Source organism: Cololabis saira, chromosome 8 (genome assembly GCF_033807715.1).
Source record: "Cololabis saira isolate AMF1-May2022 chromosome 8, fColSai1.1, whole genome shotgun sequence".
NCBI lineage: Eukaryota > Metazoa > Chordata > Actinopteri > Beloniformes > Belonidae > Cololabis > Cololabis saira.
The window spans coordinates 6518975-6536536 of NC_084594.1; the positions used below are offsets into that span (position 1 = coordinate 6518975).

Sequence of the window (17562 nt, forward strand, 5' to 3'; positions counted from 1 at the left end):
GACCACAGCTTCCTGTGTTTCTTCTTCATGTTTCTGTAACTCAGTGGTTCCCAAACTTGTTCTGGTGCGCCCCCCTTTGGTTTATGAGAATATTTTTACCCATCCATCCATCCATCCATCCATCCATCCATCCATCCATCCATCCATCCATCCATCCATCCATCCATCCATCCATCCATCCATCCATCCATCCATCCATCCATCCGTCTGTCCGTCCGTCCGTCCGTCCATCCATCCAGATTTAGGAATCCCTAAGAATCTTCTGCCACCTTTTTAAAGGTTTCCCCCGTTTTGATTTCTGGATTCCAACAGATACTCAACAAAGGTGTTCGTACTCAGTTGGAGCGTATTTCTTTTGTTTTATCTTCTTTAGAAAATGATTGATACATATACAATTAGTAGGAATGGACACCACCTTTTTTATCACTTAAGGTTTAAATGTTTATTTTCTTCAAATTTCATGCTGGATTAATGTTTTAAAGCAGGACCACATTTTTTCGAGACTCTAACCAAGTGTATTTTATGCCTCAACCTAAACGTTTCCTAATTCAAAAGATTTTTACTGTTTTACTCCCTAGCCCACTTCCTTTCCCCCCAAGTGGTCCTTGTCGCTTGCCAGGCAGCCCCCCAGTCTCGCGCTCAGCAGGCACGCCGATTTTTCCCAGTGTCCAGCCGCGGTACTGCAACAAAAAATCCCATGGGGCCCAAAAAGCTTTTTTCCCATAGACCGCAATAGTAAAAGAGAAGCCTCTAAAACTGTTCACAGGAACCTCCAGCTGTAATCACCGGCAATTACTAATCTTTGTATTCTATATTTTTAAGTCATGGACTTTATATCCGTCAAAAATGTTTTATAACGGCCAGAAAAGTCAAAGAAAAGTCTCTTTCTGGGCGTGCCGTCACGGCCGTGTCGGTGCCATTGATGTGCCCCGGGTCTTGATGGGAGGTGACTCAACTGCGCATACCGTACTCTATGGGCCCGTGTACCAGGAAGTAAACCAGGAAGTCCGAGATTTTTTCGGCACATGCGCTGGCTGAGCAGAATGCATTGAAATGAATGGGCGGCCATTTTTGGCACTGTATCCAGTTATATAATACATCCATGAAATAAAGGCCAATGACTGAATGAATATCAAATAAAGCAATAGAATTGTTGTTTTTCTCTCTTTATCGTATAATGTTCACAAAGTGTAATGCAATTCATGTCATGGGTAGTTTATTTTGAAGGATCAAATACTCAACATCCCATATTATCCATTTGGGATGTTGTGCGCATGCGCAGAACCACAAAGTAGTTTTCTCCGCAGGTAGCACAAAAAGGTGCGCCGGTCCGGCGCACCTTTTTGTGCTTCGGCATCGAATTAAGTGTTTGGAGATACCAAAGATCCTCTATACACAAGATAGCGCATTTCCGTTACTGCCAATGGTATGGAATGGTATACACTTCCGGTCTCCTAAGTGGGCGTGGCCGCCCCTCTCCCCACATCGTTTTGGAACATACAACACTAGATACAGTACAACTTTCTTCCAAAAAAGGCTTAAATAATAAAAATAACAGTATTATTAACCAAAGAAGCAAGTTTCATATTCGTTTTAAACTTCATTTTATCCGTTGGGAAAACAATGAGAGCCAAATCTCGCGAGAGTGTATTGCTCAGACAGAGACAGGTCTCAAACAAAGTTCATTTTCTCCTAATCTGTCGGTCTGAAATTTTCCATTTTGGTGTCAGAATGTTCAGAAGGTTTGTGGCTTTTGAAAAATGGGTCCCATATTTACTTAGGTTACTATTGGGCGAAGGAATTGGTAATAATCTGTGCTCACGTTCACTTTTCCCATAGGACTCAATAGACTCAAGACCTACTTCCGGTCTCCTAAGGGGGCGTGGCAGTCACGTGACACAGATACAGAAAACACAACCGTAGTGGGCTGTCTCGGTTTATAGAACGTCTCTGGAGATACTTTAGATAAGGTCCGCCTTGTTGTCTAATAATCTCAAAGTTCTTCGTTGACGTGGCCGTGTATTTAGCGCGGTTTCAGACCATTTCTGATCATTTTTGACGACTTTTGGGGTTTGTTTTCATCATTTCACATTAACCGGAAGACACCACGGTCGCCGCCATATTGCCGTCGTGTTTACTAGTAACGCGCATCCTATTGGTGCAGCGGGATCACGTGACGACCGCGCCTCGACCCGCGGACGAAGATCTTACTACGCTCAGAAGAAACTAGTACCGTTTTGCGGTCACCGATCACGGGACTCTTGGGCGGTTTTGAGCTCCAAACTTTTACTTCTAAGGTGAGCATGAGTCAATCTTTTTTATCATATAAAGATTGTCGTCCCCAAAGGTGTGAGCGGGATGAAACGATAACGGGGTTCACCTTACGGCCTGTTTCCAGGTCTGTTAATGTGACATAATTTAAAGTTATGTGTGTTTAGTTTAATTTTGTATGCAAGTAATTAAATTGTATTATTTGCAATATTACATTATTTTTTATTATTTAAACGTTATGCAACCGTTTTAGTCTCCTTTTGCTCATTTAAATCAGCATTACTGTTTACTGAAGCACACTCCTAAATTAAATACTTACCTGCGGTAATGCCGCGTTCCATTTGTCCTCGGAAGTGGGGATTTCCCAGTTCCCAGTTGGATTTTTCAACTGGAACGCCCCTCGAAGTGGGATTTCCCACTGGGAAAGTGGGAGAGTCTTCACCACCCCCGAGTTACCATTCCAAGATGGCTGCCCCGGTTGTAAACAGTAGAAGAGAGCTCTGTAAAAATTCGTAGCACTTCATTCTAGTTTTGGTCACACTAAATCAGTCGTATACAAGTATTGTTCGGCATATATATGCTGCTATAGTGTAATTTACATTTTTCATGTGGTATATGCGAACTACAAACTTGTTTACCTACTTTGTAACTGGAACGCTGATAACTCGGCTGTGACGTCATACCCAGTTCCCAGTTCCGACTTCCGAGGTAAATGGAACGCAGCATAAGTACTGCACCTCTACTGCTCTTAGTTTTCAGCAACTTGTGCTTTTTATTATTTTACCCTCTTTTCTTATCATTTTATTTAATTGTATTTGTTATTTACTGTTTAATTATGTCTTGCCGCTTTTAATGTTGATTTAAAGCACTTTGAATTACCTGTGCTCTATAAATAAACTTTAGTCCAGCTTCAGCCTACAACAGGAGGCTAACGGCTAACCCACGTGTTTGCAGTGGCCAGTCAAGTGAAAAAAAAAAAGAAAAAATAGAGAAACATATTCCATGCCCATGTTTATGTTCAGCTGACATAGAGCTAGGGTTGCCAACTCCTTGAAAAATAAACAAGGGACACCTCAGCTCTTTTTTTTGTGAGTGAAACTATTTTTTTTTAACTATTTGACTAGAACCTGAATTGAATTAAATGCATATTTTATTTTTTTATATATATGTGCATTTTTTATATAAAATGCATATGGTATATATGATTTTTCTTTTTAATATGTCACATATATTTATTATATATGCATATTTTTGAATTGCATGAACATGTGGAAAACAAATTATTATCCAGCAATTCACTTTAATAAAAAATAACAAAATTAACTGAATAAAATAAGTATCTTTCGTAAACAGAAACCTGCCCTGCTTAACTTAAAATTGTATAAATGAATATAAAACAAACAATAGAAAGAAAGCAAAACATCCATTCTGTAATAGTGCACATTTTTAGTGCAATAACAGAAGTGAAAACAGAAAGTCTGTAGAAAACATATTTGTGCCTCAAAGGCCGTGACTACTTTGTAAAACGACAAAACAACCTGATCTCAGTATTTTCCACGGAAAGTGGTAAAATTCCGTGTGAGCACCACGGATATTGTACCTATGCGAAGTCAATTGGGATCCGTTGTCGTGATATATACACGGATTTTGAAGTTCAATGGACGTTGTTTAATATTATTATTTTTGTTTCTAAAATGTTATTTAGTGGTTTTTTTCATCACCACTTGGTTGATTATTTATTATTACATTATTCTTATTTATATATTATTATTTATTATAGTGGCTTAGTTATCAGTCTTTGTAACCGTGTTGTAACAGTGTTTTGATGACGTTTTAACAGTATTTTGACAGCGAGTATTGTGTCAAGTGACTGTGGTATTAGTGTTTGTACAGTAAGGATAATTGTATTTATATATTTATTGTGATTATGTTGATTAAGACTGAATTCATAGTTACGACTGAATTCATAGTTACAGTATTTTGGTCAGCAATTAAGAAATACTTACTTATTTCAAAGTGATTGTAGTAATTTTTTTCTCCTTTTTTACAGCTTAATTGCTACTTCCATCCACTAAATACATACACACACAAATACATTTAAACCAACAGCACTTTTAAGAGCCATTCTCTCTCTCCTGCGGTATCTTTTTTTACTAACTCTCTCTTAATCTCGTCTCTTCTATCACAGTTTCTCGTTGTTTGTCTCATGGCTGGAGGGTCTTTAAAAAAGACCTGCCCAAAATGCGGGGAAAAAATATTCTGTGCACTTAGATATTGCAATCATTGCCGATTCCGTCAACCCCAAAAACAGCGACTTCAAAAGAAACTGAATAAGTTCCACAGTCAACAAAAAGAGTGGGTGAACTCCATGAAGAAGAACAACATTAAATCCCACGTCGTGGATGATGCCGCCATTCTGGTATGTATTTTACAGAATTATGTCAAGGGATCTCACATCACAGTAGGGCCGGGCGATTATGGTAAAAGTCAAAATCATGATTAATTGAGCTTTTCACCACGATTACGATTTGCTCCGTGTTTGGGAATTCCTCCATGAAGCTTTTTTCCATTGGTGCTTCCTGCAGATGGAGACTATTGATTGGATGGGGTGCTGTCACGTGACTACGCAGCCAGGGGGAAATAATTGAAATAATTAACATGGGCAGGATTTGGTCGATTAATTTCTTTAAAAATAGGTTTTGATTATTTTTTGATTAATTGCTACATCACAGGGTTCATGAAATTCCTAGAAAAGTTTGAAACAGTTTTAAAAACCTGTTTTCCAGGAATGGAAAATGTTTGAAATTAAAGGTTGAATCTGGAGAATGCCCATTAAAAGCTATATTTAAAAAAACATCCAAGGTGCTTTTAGAGGGGTGGAGAATAAAAGGATAGTTTTATTGAAAAAACATATTTAGGGTGAATTAGATAATTTAACGAATTTTGATGGGTTTGACAATGACTTTATGTTTGTATCATACCAGCCAATAGTGGCTGGCATTGCAAGTTGCCATTTTAACTGCAGTTGCAACATTGTACCGGTGTGTCGGTGAGCTTCTCTCCACCGCTGCTTTCTTCTAGCTTTTGTCGTCAAGAGCTGCACCCGCGAGACAAAAGCTGCTTAAGCCAAGTACAGACTACACGACTTTCAGTCGGCGTGCTCTTCACACTACATGACTGCTCGGCGACAGGACTGTATACACTACCCAACTCGTCCCCAGCAGGCGTTGCGACCGGCTCTCTAAACAACGTTCTGTAACGAAAACTCACGCGAGAAGACGAGAAATGCACAAACTTATTTGTTTTCATTGTTTCATTCCTCCAGCTTCTGCGTTTATTTTCAGTGAAAAACGCCATAGTAACGCTGTTGTTGATTTTGCGCGGCTGCTACCTGGCCGTGTTTTTTTTTTTGTTGTCGCTTCGGGTCACTTCAGCTTCTACCTCCCCCGTGTCTGCCCTCGTTGGCTGTAGCTCTCTTTACGTCACCGCGACCGAGTCTGCGACTCGTCAGCGAGCCGTTGGCGAGTGTCTTTGATCTGTTCACACATAACGGTCCGTGTACTTCGCGGCCATCCGTTTTTTTCTTTTGAAATGACAAAATAAAAATAGAGAAATAATCCGTTTTTTGTTTTGATAATAAAAAAACGGAAAACAGATCGTTATCGGTCCGTGTATCTTTTGGTCATTGGATTTTTCCATCATGAGTGGGAATCAAAAAACAAAAAACGATTGGTTTATTTGATTTTCCTTTTAAAACAAAAAACAAATATTGAATTACACTGCATGTTTTCTTTTTCTGTGTTAATATGATTTAACAAAGATTCAAAATACGCTTTTATTTTCGTTTTCTATTTCATATAAGAAAAATGAAATTACTAGTCAACAGGAACGAAAAAACGAACCAAAAACAACCGTTTATTCATATTCAGTGCAGTGTTTGGCGGGTGTGCTTGTGAGAACTGGGGTCCCTGGAGGTCCTGGAGAGCCAATGTCCCCGTAGCGCGAGGTGTCCCCGGCGAGCTGCAGTGTTTGGCGGGCTGTCTGTGAGTGTCCTGGGGTCCCTGGAGGTCCTGGAGAGCACAAGTCCCCGTACCGGGAGCTGTCCCCGGTCCTGGCCGGGATCAGTGCAGTGTTTGGCCGGTGTGCTTGTGAGAACTGGGGTCCCTGGAGGTCCAGGAGGCAATTGGGAAAGCCCAAGTAGCCTACCCCCCGTACCGGGACGTGGTCCCGGTCTTGGCCGGGTGCAGTGCAGCGTTTGGCGGGCTGGGTGTGAGTGTCTGGGGTCTCTGGGTGCCTGGGTCCTGGTCCCGGGACTCGTGGGTCCCTGGGTCGGGTCCCGGGACTCGTGGGTCCCTGGGTCGGGTCCCGGGACTCGTGGGTCCCTGGGTCGGGTCCCGGGACTCGTGGGTCCCTGGGTCCTGGCCACTTTCGCCAGATTTTCAGACACTTTGGCCGGCTTTCGGCTTCCTTCGGGCCCGCCTCTGCGGCGCTGCTCCCCCCGACCACCGGGGGGTTCACAGCGCCTCCCTCTCGGTAGCGAGACCGAGTCCGCCCCAGGTGTCCCCCCACGGAGCCCCGCCGCCGCCGGGCAGGCCGACCTCCGATCCACCAGCAACGGGACTCGGGTCTCGGCAGCCCCGTGCGGGGAGACCTCGGGAGCGGCCGGAACCTCGCCCCGCCTCGACGCACCGTTTTCTGGGCGGGCGGGTGGGTCCGCTCGGGCTGGGGGTGACCGGCAATCCAGGGCCCGGTTCAGCTGTATGCGGCGTGGTAGGGTTTGAGAAACGCTGTTTTTCCCGGAGGACTAACACCACCGCCAGAGCGGCAGCCGACATCGGAGGTCGGCCTGCCCGGCGGCGGCGGGGCTCCGTGGGGGGACACCTGGGGCGGACTCGGTCTCGCTACCGAGAGGGAGGCGCTGTGAACCCCCCGGTGGTCGGGGGGAGCAGCGCCGCAGAGGCGGGCCCGAAGGAAGCCGAAAGCCGGCCAAAGTGTCTGAAAATCTGGCGAAAGTGGCCAGGACCCAGGGACCCACGAGTCCCGGGACCCGACCCAGGGACCCACGAGTCCCGGGACCCGACCCAGGGACCCACGAGTCCCGGGACCCGACCCAGGGACCCACGAGTCCCGGGACCAGGACCCAGGCACCCAGAGACCCCAGACACTCACACCCAGCCCGCCAAACGCTGCACTGCACCCGGCCAAGACCGGGACCACGTCCCGGTACGGGGGGTAGGCTACTTGGGCTTTCCCAATTGCCTCCTGGACCTCCAGGGACCCCAGTTCTCACAAGCACACCGGCCAAACACTGCACTGATCCCGGCCAGGACCGGGGACAGCTCCCGGTACGGGGACTTGTGCTCTCCAGGACCTCCAGGGACCCCAGGACACTCACAGACAGCCCGCCAAACACTGCAGCTCGCCGGGGACACCTCGCGCTACGGGGACATTGGCTCTCCAGGACCTCCAGGGACCCCAGTTCTCACAAGCACACCCGCCAAACACTGCACTGAATATGAATAAACGGTTGTTTTTGGTTCGTTTTTTCGTTCCTGTTGACTAGTAATTTCATTTTTCTTATATGAAATAGAAAACGAAAATAAAAGCGTATTTTGAATCTTTGTTAAATCATATTAACACAGAAAAAGAAAACATGCAGTGTAATTCAATATTTGTTTTTTGTTTTAAAAGGAAAATCAAATAAACCAATCGTTTTTTGTTTTTTGATTCCCACTCATGATGGAAAAATCCAATGACCAAAAGATACACGGACCGTTATCCATGATCCGTTATCCGATTTCATTGATGTTTGAAAATTGAAATTGGGAATTAAAACAGCGAGTGGAAAAATCTTTTCTCTATTTCCTATTCGTTTCCAACGGGGGGGCAGTATGTTAGAGTTCAGTACATGTTATTGATTGGACGCTGCTTTTTTTTTGACGCTGCAGCTGAACGGACTGTCACAACATCACTGCAGTTTCATGATGGAGTGAAAACAGATTACAGATTAAACTTATGTTTCACGGTCCGTGTATCTTTTGGTCATTGGATTTTTCCATCATGAGTGGGAATCAAAAAACGATTGGTTTATTTGATTTTCCTTTTAAAACAAAAAACAAATATTGAATTACACTGCATTTTTTCTTTTTCTGTGTTAATATGATTTAACAAAGATTCAAAATACGCTTTTATTTTCGTTTTCTATTTCATATAAGAAAAATGAAATTACTAGTCAACAGGAACGAAAAAACGAACCAAAAACAACCGTTTATTCATATTCGTGCACCGGAAGCTGGCATTTACAACCGAGTGAACTTAGTTCTGGATATTTGACAGGCATTCCTGTGACAATTCTCTCCAGGGGAAGTTTGATTTTAATATTTTATTGGTCGGGTTTACGTGACTCGGAAAAGGCTCTGTACGCGGCAGTTCGGGTAACCATGGTTACCATGGCGGCGCTGAAACAACAGATTAAGGATTATTTTTTAAAGATTGATTAAGGACTTGTTCCACAGCGGTTTGACGCACAAACACATTTCCTGCACGTTGCAGCAGATGTGTCTCCTGCAATGCTCAGAAATGAGCGTCAGAAGATTCTGTGCTCGGCATGATCTGAGGAGAAAAAGATGTAGACGCAGAGCTGGAGAGCGCTTTGATTCATCATGGCCGAATGACCGGCTATCTGTGTCACTGGGGGTGCATGCTGGAGAAGGTCGGGTTGGAAGAATTAATTTAGTCCCACGCGTGAGGTATCGACTTGATTACCATTATATGTATAAATTGCACTGCAGCACAAACTTTACCTGATGCCGGAATTCATGGTATGGCTGATGGAGCTCTCTCAGGGTTCTTCCAACCCGACCTTCTCCAGCATGCACCCCCAGTCAAGACAGATAGCCGGTATTGCGGCTTTCCTGTACTTATTAGAGCCGCTTGAGAGTTTATTGTTAGGTCCTGTATATTTGCATGACGCGCTGCTGCTGACAGAGAAGCACGCTGAGTCCGACAGAAGTTTTATGGCGTTTAATGACAAAACTCAGCCACAACGGCCTTCCGACATGCTTAATGGGCTTTAAACGTGTACACTGCAAACAGAGGTGGAAAAAGTACAAAAATATTGTACTTAAGTAAAAGTACAAATTTTCTGCTTGAAAATTACTTAAGTAAAAGTAAAAAGTACCCATTAAGAAAATTACTTAAGTAAAAGTATAAAAGTACCTCAAATTAAATATAATAAAGTACCAAAAGTACATGGTGTAAAATGTACTTAAGTACAAAAGTAAAAAGTACAAAATTCAAAGTACAAAATTATTTTCAAAAGGATTGCAAAGAAATTAAGAATCCAAGAATTTGCTTACAACTCTAAATAATGGTGATATTATTCTGACCCCTTTAGCGTTTGTTTCCATTAACCCATTTTAATTTCGTCGGCTTGAGCGTCGGCTGCCGCTCAAGGCTGATTTATGGTTCCGCGTTACACCAACGCAGACCCTCGGCGTAGGGTACGCGGCGACACGCACCGTACGGTGCGCTTCGCCGCGTACCCTACGCCGTACCTTACGGCGTAGGCTCTGCATCGATTTAACGCGGACCGATAATTCAGTCTTCATCGGTACTCGACGCGACGGCGGTTCCTCAGGCCTTTCCGGCCCGCCTCTGCGGCGCAACTCTCCCGGGGGCTGCGGCTCCTTCTCGGGGAGGCCGAGTCTCCCCGTCTGCCCCAGGTGTCTCGCATGGATCTATAATATTAACGGTATTAAAGGTGTCTCGTCACGGACCCGCCGCCGGGCAATCACGGCAATTTACTCGCCCCCCTTCCTTCCCGTCCGCCTTAAATCGACGCACCCCTACGCCGTAGGCTACGGCGTAGGGGTGGTAGACCTTCTCCAGCATGCACCCCCAGTGACACAGATAGCCGGTCATTCGGCCATGATGAATCAAAGCGCTCTCCAGCTCTGCGTCTACATCTTTTTCTCCTCAGATCATGCCGAGCACAGAATCTTCTGACGCTCATTTCTGAGCATTGCAGGAGACACATCTGCTGCACCGTGCAGGAAATGTCATTGTGCGTCAAACCGCTGTGGAACAAGTCCTTAATCAATCTTTAAAAAATAATCCTTAATCTGTTGTTTCAGCGCCGCCATGGTAACCATGGTTACCCGAACTGCCGCGTACAGAGCCATTTCCGAGTCACGTAAACCCGACCAATAAAATATTAAAATCAAACTTCCCCTGGAGAGAATTGTCACAGGAATGCCTGTCAAATATCCAGAACTAAGTTCACTCGGTTGTAAATGCCAGCTTCCGGTGCACGAATATGAATAAACGGTTGTTTTTGGTTCGTTTTTTCGTTCCTGTTGACTAGTGATTTCATTTTTCTTATATGAAATAGAAAACGAAAATAAAAGCGTATTTTGAATCTTTGTTAAATCATATTAACACAGAAAAAGAAAAAATGCAGTGTAATTCAATATTTGTTTTTTGTTTTAAAAGGAAAATCAAATAAACCAATCGTTTTTTGTTTTTTGATTCCCACTCATGATGGAAAAATCCAATGACCAAAAGATACACTGACCATTTTGGATTATTTCTCTATTTTTATTTTGTCATTTCAAAACAAAAAACGGATGGCCGCGAAGTACACGGACCCATAACGACCCAGGCTTGCCGAGCGGACGACCAGCTCCCCCTGATTTGGGGGAGGAGTTTATGAGTTTATTAGGATCCCCAGGAGAGTTGCCGACCAGTTCGTAAGCGGCTGATTGGGGCAAAATAGTGTAGTGTGAACAAGGCTTTACACACAGACACAAAATCCGCATCAGAAGGCCGCCGTTGTCGTTACACACAGCACCCAACGTCGGCGGATTATTGGCACAGCGTCTCATACCTCCCAAGCTGCATTGGGGTGCACAGCGAGCCGCAGCAGAGGCGAAATCAAAGCCATAGTCAACTAGCAGTGTTTAAGAGGCTAAAAACACACCAGTGTCAAGAAACACAACAACAGACTTTCACGATAAAACATACACGCGCCTCATGTCATGGCAACCCGACTGCTGGAATTATTTTTTGTTGTTGCGACTGCGATCTTGAAACACTAGATTTCGCTATTCTGCTCATTCTCCATATTCAACCTTCTTTTTTTCTTCTGGGCAAAAAGATTCTTATAAAATGACATGCCACCATGGATTATATATGAGACTGTAATGAACGATTAATCAAAGGGTCCCGTTCTTGAGCTGCTCGCTGAAGCTCATTGGCCGTTCTCAGCGTTGTTGCTAAGCGACCAACGTTAATGAACGTTAATCTAATTGATCTCTCAACAAATATTTTTCTAGCTTGAGAAGTTGCATGTACTTGGTCTGAAGCCAATGTTGCTGATTGGGCACCCCAAGAACAAGAGAGACAAGACCTGCAAGACCACGGTTATGCTTCCAGTGCACGCCCACCTCGGCCCGGCCGCCAAAAAATGTGCAGACGATATTGATGGCATCTATAAAAAGATGGTTGAAGGTGAGATTGCATTTATTTCATACGCATGGAATGCACATGCATACAGTACACATTGACTGTCAGTTGTACAATTTTTGTTGTCAATTTGTCCTGTATATTTCCAAAAAGCAAAGACTTCAAATGCTGCTCTGGTTGTAGCCTGGCTGCAACCTAGATTCATTTTAAAGGGCTGGCATTGTGGAAAACAAGAAAATGGAGCTTTGGGAGGTATTAGGGGGATAATGTGACCTCCTATGTTACTACGTCACACCTAACAGTCAAATCAAATATTTGGGAAGCTTTACCACTGCCCCCCAGTGTATCTACTCGGCACGCCTCCACCCGCCTCCACCCCTAGTGGAAAAGCGCAAAACGGGGGCGTGGCAAGGCGAGTCGCGCTGAGTAGGTACTAGTGTAAAAGCGCTCTTAGTCCCAATTTGCTCATCCAGATTTAATGTTAATTTAGATTTTTCAGTCACTGATGACTGTAAACCCACTGTATTTGCCACTACCTCCGGTTCTACTGTAGGTTTGTCCGACCTCTAAGGAGCCGTAGAGTCCCATTGTTTAGAAAAAAATATGAAATATGTTTCAAAAATGGATCCAAGGCACTCTTCTGTGTAAAAGCTTATATTCACCATTTCATGTTGAAATTCCTAAAACCATAAACAACACTTGTTCTTGTTAAAATAGAGCTGAGTAACAACCCACTCATAGCAGTAAGACCAGCCTTCTTCTGGGGCACTTCATGTTCACCATGCACAAAGTCTAGCATGTCAGAATGTATTTTCTTTTACCGCGGTTTTCTTTTATGTTGACCAATAGGAAGACAGAGTGGTCCACCAGACCCTCTGTTTGCACATACCGAACCTTGTAGCTAATGTTAGGATAGACCAGGGGTCGGCAACCCAAAATGTTGAAAGAGCCATATTGGACCAAAAACACAAAAAAACAAATATGTCTGGAGCCGCAAAAAATGGAAAGTCTTGTATATGCCTTAGAAATAAATCAAATGGCGAAAAGCGAAATGTCGAGGAAAAAAGTCGAAATGTTGAGAAAAAAGTCGAAATGTTGAGAAAAAAGTTGAAATGTCGAGATTAATGTTGAAGTACAATCTCGAGAAAAAAGTCGAAATGTCGAGAAAAAAGTCGAAATGTAGAGAAAAAGTTGAAATGTCAAGATTAAAAAGGAAAGGGAAAAAAAAAGTGAAAAAGGCAAAAAAGCAAAAAAAAAGTTAAAAAAAAAAGAAGAGAAAAAAGATTTTAAAAAAGAAGAAAAAAGGAAGAAAAAAAAGGTCAAACATTTTTGAAAAAGCTCCAGGAGCCACTAGGGTGGCTCTAGAGCCGCATGCGGCTCTAGAGCCACGGGTTGCCGACCCCCGGGATAGACAGACCATACTTCCTTATCTGTGACATGTAGGAAAGAGACCACAACTGTTCTTTATATTATTTTATTTATCTTTATTAACTGCTACTCCTGCCTCCTCAATGACTTATCACCTCGCATGTGGTCTTGACAACAGCATGTGATGATTGGGCGAGGTTCTGGATTGCATCGTTAAGGGGACATAATATAGAACAGGGTAGTTGCCAGTGATTGACAGGTCTTCAGTTACAATCCAGTTTCAGGCGAAACAGCAGTTGAGTGGAGAACACTCAGCTTTTCTCTGGCTTGGCCCCAGTGTCCTTCAGAAACCTGTCACTGCATCCATCTTGTTATACAGTCCAGCTTGATTGGTGTTTGCCCCTTTTTTTTTTTTTTTTTTTACACTTTTGCTAATGGCATATTTTATTGTATATTGCATATTGTTTGTGTGTGTTCTATGTCCATGTGTAGGTTGGATGAGCCAAGGTTCAGACCAAGTTGAGGACACACTGCCACCACCTCAAGAAGAGGACAAAACCCCGACACAGCGAAATGACTCACCACCCCAAGAAGAGGACCAAACCCCACCACAAGCAAATAATCTACTAAAGCCTAAAGAAGAGGAAATCTTTATCAAGCTGGAGAGAGAAGACTCTCCACCACCACCAAACCGGGCCTCAGCCATCCTGGAATCACCACAAAATGGCCCAAATATGCAGCAGCAGCAGGGTCGACATAAAAGATTAAAAAAAATTAAAGGTGTGTATCCCGTAGTCTAAGCTCAGATTTTAATGAAACCATGTGCTGACCTTCAGATTTCTGTGATTCCGAAGTAAGAAGAATAGGTAGAGTAATAATGCTCATGCCACACAGCAAAAACGTTTGTCTATCTGAATTGAGCACCAAAGGGAAAGCACTATGTATGTTCTCCATATATGTATGAATAATATATTCCGTACAATTACAGAATGCCCTCATAACCAGTTGGAAACGTTCCCAGTGCAAGGCATTCTAGAGACAAGGAAGAGAGAGGTAGGACAATACAAATAAATAACTGGATGACAATGTTGAGCTATTGTTCAATACAGCATGACATTTACAATGATGTCTAAAACAGAACTACTGTAAGTTAAATTTCACTTAAAAGCAAGGGCTTTTATTGCTTTTATCATTCATCCAAAAACTAAACAGAGGATATATATTCCAAGTAACACAGATGTACAATGTTTTTTTTTTTGCCTGACAGGGAAAGACGGAACACTTGTATGACTGGCAACCCTGCAGCACATGGTACGTTACTCATTAGGGAATGTTGACTGATATCGGTAGAGGGTGGGTTTGTTAAAGGAAATGGTAATGTCATTGCAGTTTACAGTTGGAATACACTGTCTAATTATGCAAAGACCACAAAGCAGAAAAGTAGAGTTAGTCTTTATTTCAAGAAGTTGTCATACATCCAGTAGGCTGTGGGCCAAGCAAAATTACATTTTCCCCAGGGAACTTATAAAGTGCTTCTCAGCTATTACATGTTATTATATCTTTAATCAGACTTTTATTATGTGGTTAGGGTTAGGGTACAGTATTAATCATTCAATATTAATTTTCGGCTGATCAACTCTAGTGCAGAGGTTGGCAACCTTTGATATTAAAAGAGCCATTTACCATTTACAGTAGTCCGCAACAAATTAACATTACAACAGGTCTAAATGAGCATTCATTCATGATTTAGCACATGCACCTACTCTGTAATGTTATATCTATGATTATTTTGAAGTTTAACTTTGCATTTCTATCCCAGTAATACCACGTCGTGTTGCATTTATGAAATTATAGAAGTACGATTTTAAAAGAAAAAAAAAAAAAAGGTTTACAGTTTTTTGTTATAAAACTTAAACGTGTACAACATTGAGGAAGTAATAATCTTTCAAGGCTTACAACACTGATAAGTGAAAATTAAATTTTGATACATTTTAAATTTTGCTATCAACTGGTTTATACTATTATTTAGTTTCGCTTATCTGTCCATGAGCAACAGTTGCTGTGAGGAATATTAACTTACCATGTCTGTCTTTTGAGAGTGAAAACAAAAGCACCAGCGTAACTGAGTCATTGCAGTTACAAAACAGTGATGTTTTCAATCACGTAATACTCACTGCACAATTCTTAAAAATATTCTAAACAGTATATAAATGTGTCAGTAATGACATTCATTTCAATGTGTATGAATGCTCATTAATCCTTCTCCCCTTTATGTATTCATCAGTGGAACGACCTGGCCTCCATCCTGGGAGCCAGCCTGATTGTCCAAGGAGGCACCTTGGCTGAAAATTCAACCATCAATCATTAAAGTCTGCTGTTGCTGTGTTTAATGTGTTTAATAAAGTTCAACATGACAACTTTCAATGGACTTAACATTTCTTTAACTTGAAGAACCCCTGTATGCATTGTTTTGTCGCTAGTGGCAATTCATTTCACTGCTGAATTGCATATTGATATGAACTACACAGTAGCAACCCATTGAAAAGCAGTGTTGTGCTAGTTACTGAAAAATAGTAACGAGTTACCGTTACTAGTTACTTCATTAAAAAGTAACTCAGTTATTTAGACCAAAAAGTAATGAGTTACTATGAAAAGTAACTTTAGTTACTTAAAAAAAAAAACATTTTAAATGCTCCCATTAACGCCCCTCTAGCCTTCATTAATTAATCAAATTATCGTGCAATTGCACATATAACACAAAGTTAGACACATGAATATTTGCAAAACTGATCAATATAATATTAGTAATATAACGCACTCTGTAGAAATGTGGTGCTCAAATTTGATTCCCTACATCCTGGCATCATGCACAGAGCCTGGCCATCTCGCATCCACGTTTGATATTAGATTTCAAATCAAATCAAATCAAACTTTATTTATATAGCACTTCTCATACAAATAATGCAACACAAAGTGCTTAACATAAAACAAATAAACATAAAACTTATTAATGCCCTGCCCCACTCCCCCCTCCCCGCAGACACAAGCACACTACAATTGACTTAGGTTATACACACAGACACACGGTGCAGACATGGCTAGGCACAGAGGATCCAGGTGAGGAAACGGTAACAGGGAGCCGTCCACGCCAGGAGGTCTCATAGCCCGCAGCTACAAGGGGGGGGGGCCACAGAGACCATCCTGGCCCGGACGGATAGAGGAGTCCACACCACAGCGGTGAAGCCGTGGTGCAGAGCTCCACAACCATCCAGGCCAGAACGACCCCCTGCAGGCCAGAGTCACTCCCAGCATGGAGGCTCCCCATGAGGAAACACTGGAGATAAAAGCTACAAGAAAGCAGGATAAAATACACTAAAGGAGTTTAAAAGAGTATAACATAACATAAAATCCTAAAAGTATGTCTGGAAAGCAAGACATTAAAAACTAAAAGAATAAGACAGTAGAATGTATAAAATAGACCATAAATAACGACTAAAATATTTAGATAAAACATGAGATTAAACAAAAATAAAATAGGATAAAAAAGGATAAACTAAATATAAAACAGAGCAGTAAGATCCAATAAAAATAAGGGTGAGCATAAGAAATTTAAAAGAGTTAAATGAGTCAGTTAAAAGCCTGATTAAAGAGATGGGTCTTGAGCCTCTTTTTAAAAACATCAACAGTCTCTGCGGCCCTGAGGTTCTCCGGGAGGCTGTTCCACAATCAGGGACCATAAAAACTGAATGCCGCCTCCCCGTGTGTCCTAGTTCTAACTTTTGGTATGGTTAAAAGGCCACCACTAGATTTGCCAAAAGATTTGCAGCATCGCATATCATCTGGCAATTGAAAATACGTTTTAAAACATCATTAAGAGAACGCTCAAAAATAAAAGCAGCTTACAGTTCCATTATACCTACTTGGACCTTGATGCTGTGGAAACCTTTCCTGTTAACAAAGTCAGCCTCATTTTGGGATGGTGCTGTAATTGGCACATGCGTCCCATCGATGCATCAAATAACGTTTGGAAAGCCTGCAATATAGCCAATGCTCATTAAATGTAATCTCACCAGCAAAGATTTCTGTACATATTTGAGAAACCTAAGCGATGCTGACCTGCCAGTTGGAACTCCGTCTTAATGACCCTCGTAGGTTTGTGGCCAGGAAAACAAATAAAGTTGTGCATGAAGCGCTTTATCGCAAGGCACACTTTACGCACCGACTGACAGGCAGTTGCTTTCCCGATATGTTCAGCGTCTCCAATACTGTACAGGAAACTCCCAGATGCAAAAAAAACGACAGCGATGCACATTGTTTGCAGCGAAGAGAGGGCAGACCCACGATGCGTAACGTTTGCAATGTATAGATTGCAAACGTTAAAAATGGTTGAATTGTAACAGTGGTGTCGCTTTCATTTTTTATAACATTATTAGCTGATTATAGCCTATGTGTAGTGGG

General features: G+C 42.4%; 1 protein-coding gene across 5 annotated transcripts; it reads left to right on the forward strand.

The window, feature by feature from the left end:
* The first annotated feature begins 1898 nt into the window (after nucleotides 1–1898).
* Nucleotides 1899–15528, forward strand: LOC133448261 (uncharacterized). 5 transcript variants are annotated; one of them, XM_061726627.1, is made up of 7 exons: nucleotides 1899–2297; nucleotides 4322–4690; nucleotides 11607–11781; nucleotides 13597–13884; nucleotides 14093–14157; nucleotides 14372–14415; nucleotides 15389–15528. In XM_061726627.1, the coding sequence occupies exons 2-7, from the start codon at nucleotides 4478–4480 to the stop codon at nucleotides 15423–15425; spliced, it is 822 nt and encodes a 273-aa protein (XP_061582611.1). In that variant the 5' UTR covers nucleotides 1899–2297; nucleotides 4322–4477; the 3' UTR covers nucleotides 15426–15528. The 5 variants fall into 5 exon arrangements, with proteins under 5 accessions (XP_061582611.1, XP_061582610.1, XP_061582614.1 ...); XM_061726626.1 differs by having other exon boundaries at nucleotides 4460–4690; XM_061726628.1 differs by lacking the exon at nucleotides 1899–2297 and adding an exon at nucleotides 2325–2979.
* The last annotated feature ends 2034 nt before the right edge of the window (nucleotides 15529–17562 follow it).

What these genes read in the sequence shown, in the direction of transcription:
- LOC133448261 (XM_061726627.1), top strand. Translation starts at nt 4,478, where the DNA reads ATGGCTGGAGGGTCTTTAAAAAAGACCTGCCCAAAATGCGGGGAAAAA. An exon ending in CTATAAAAAGATGGTTGAAG is followed by an intron (nt 11,782 to 13,596) that starts GTGAGATTGCAT and finishes GTCCATGTGTAG; the next exon opens with GTTGGATGAGCCAAGGTTCA. An exon ending in AAGATTAAAAAAAATTAAAG is followed by an intron (nt 13,885 to 14,092) that starts GTGTGTATCCCG and finishes GTACAATTACAG; the next exon opens with AATGCCCTCATAACCAGTTG.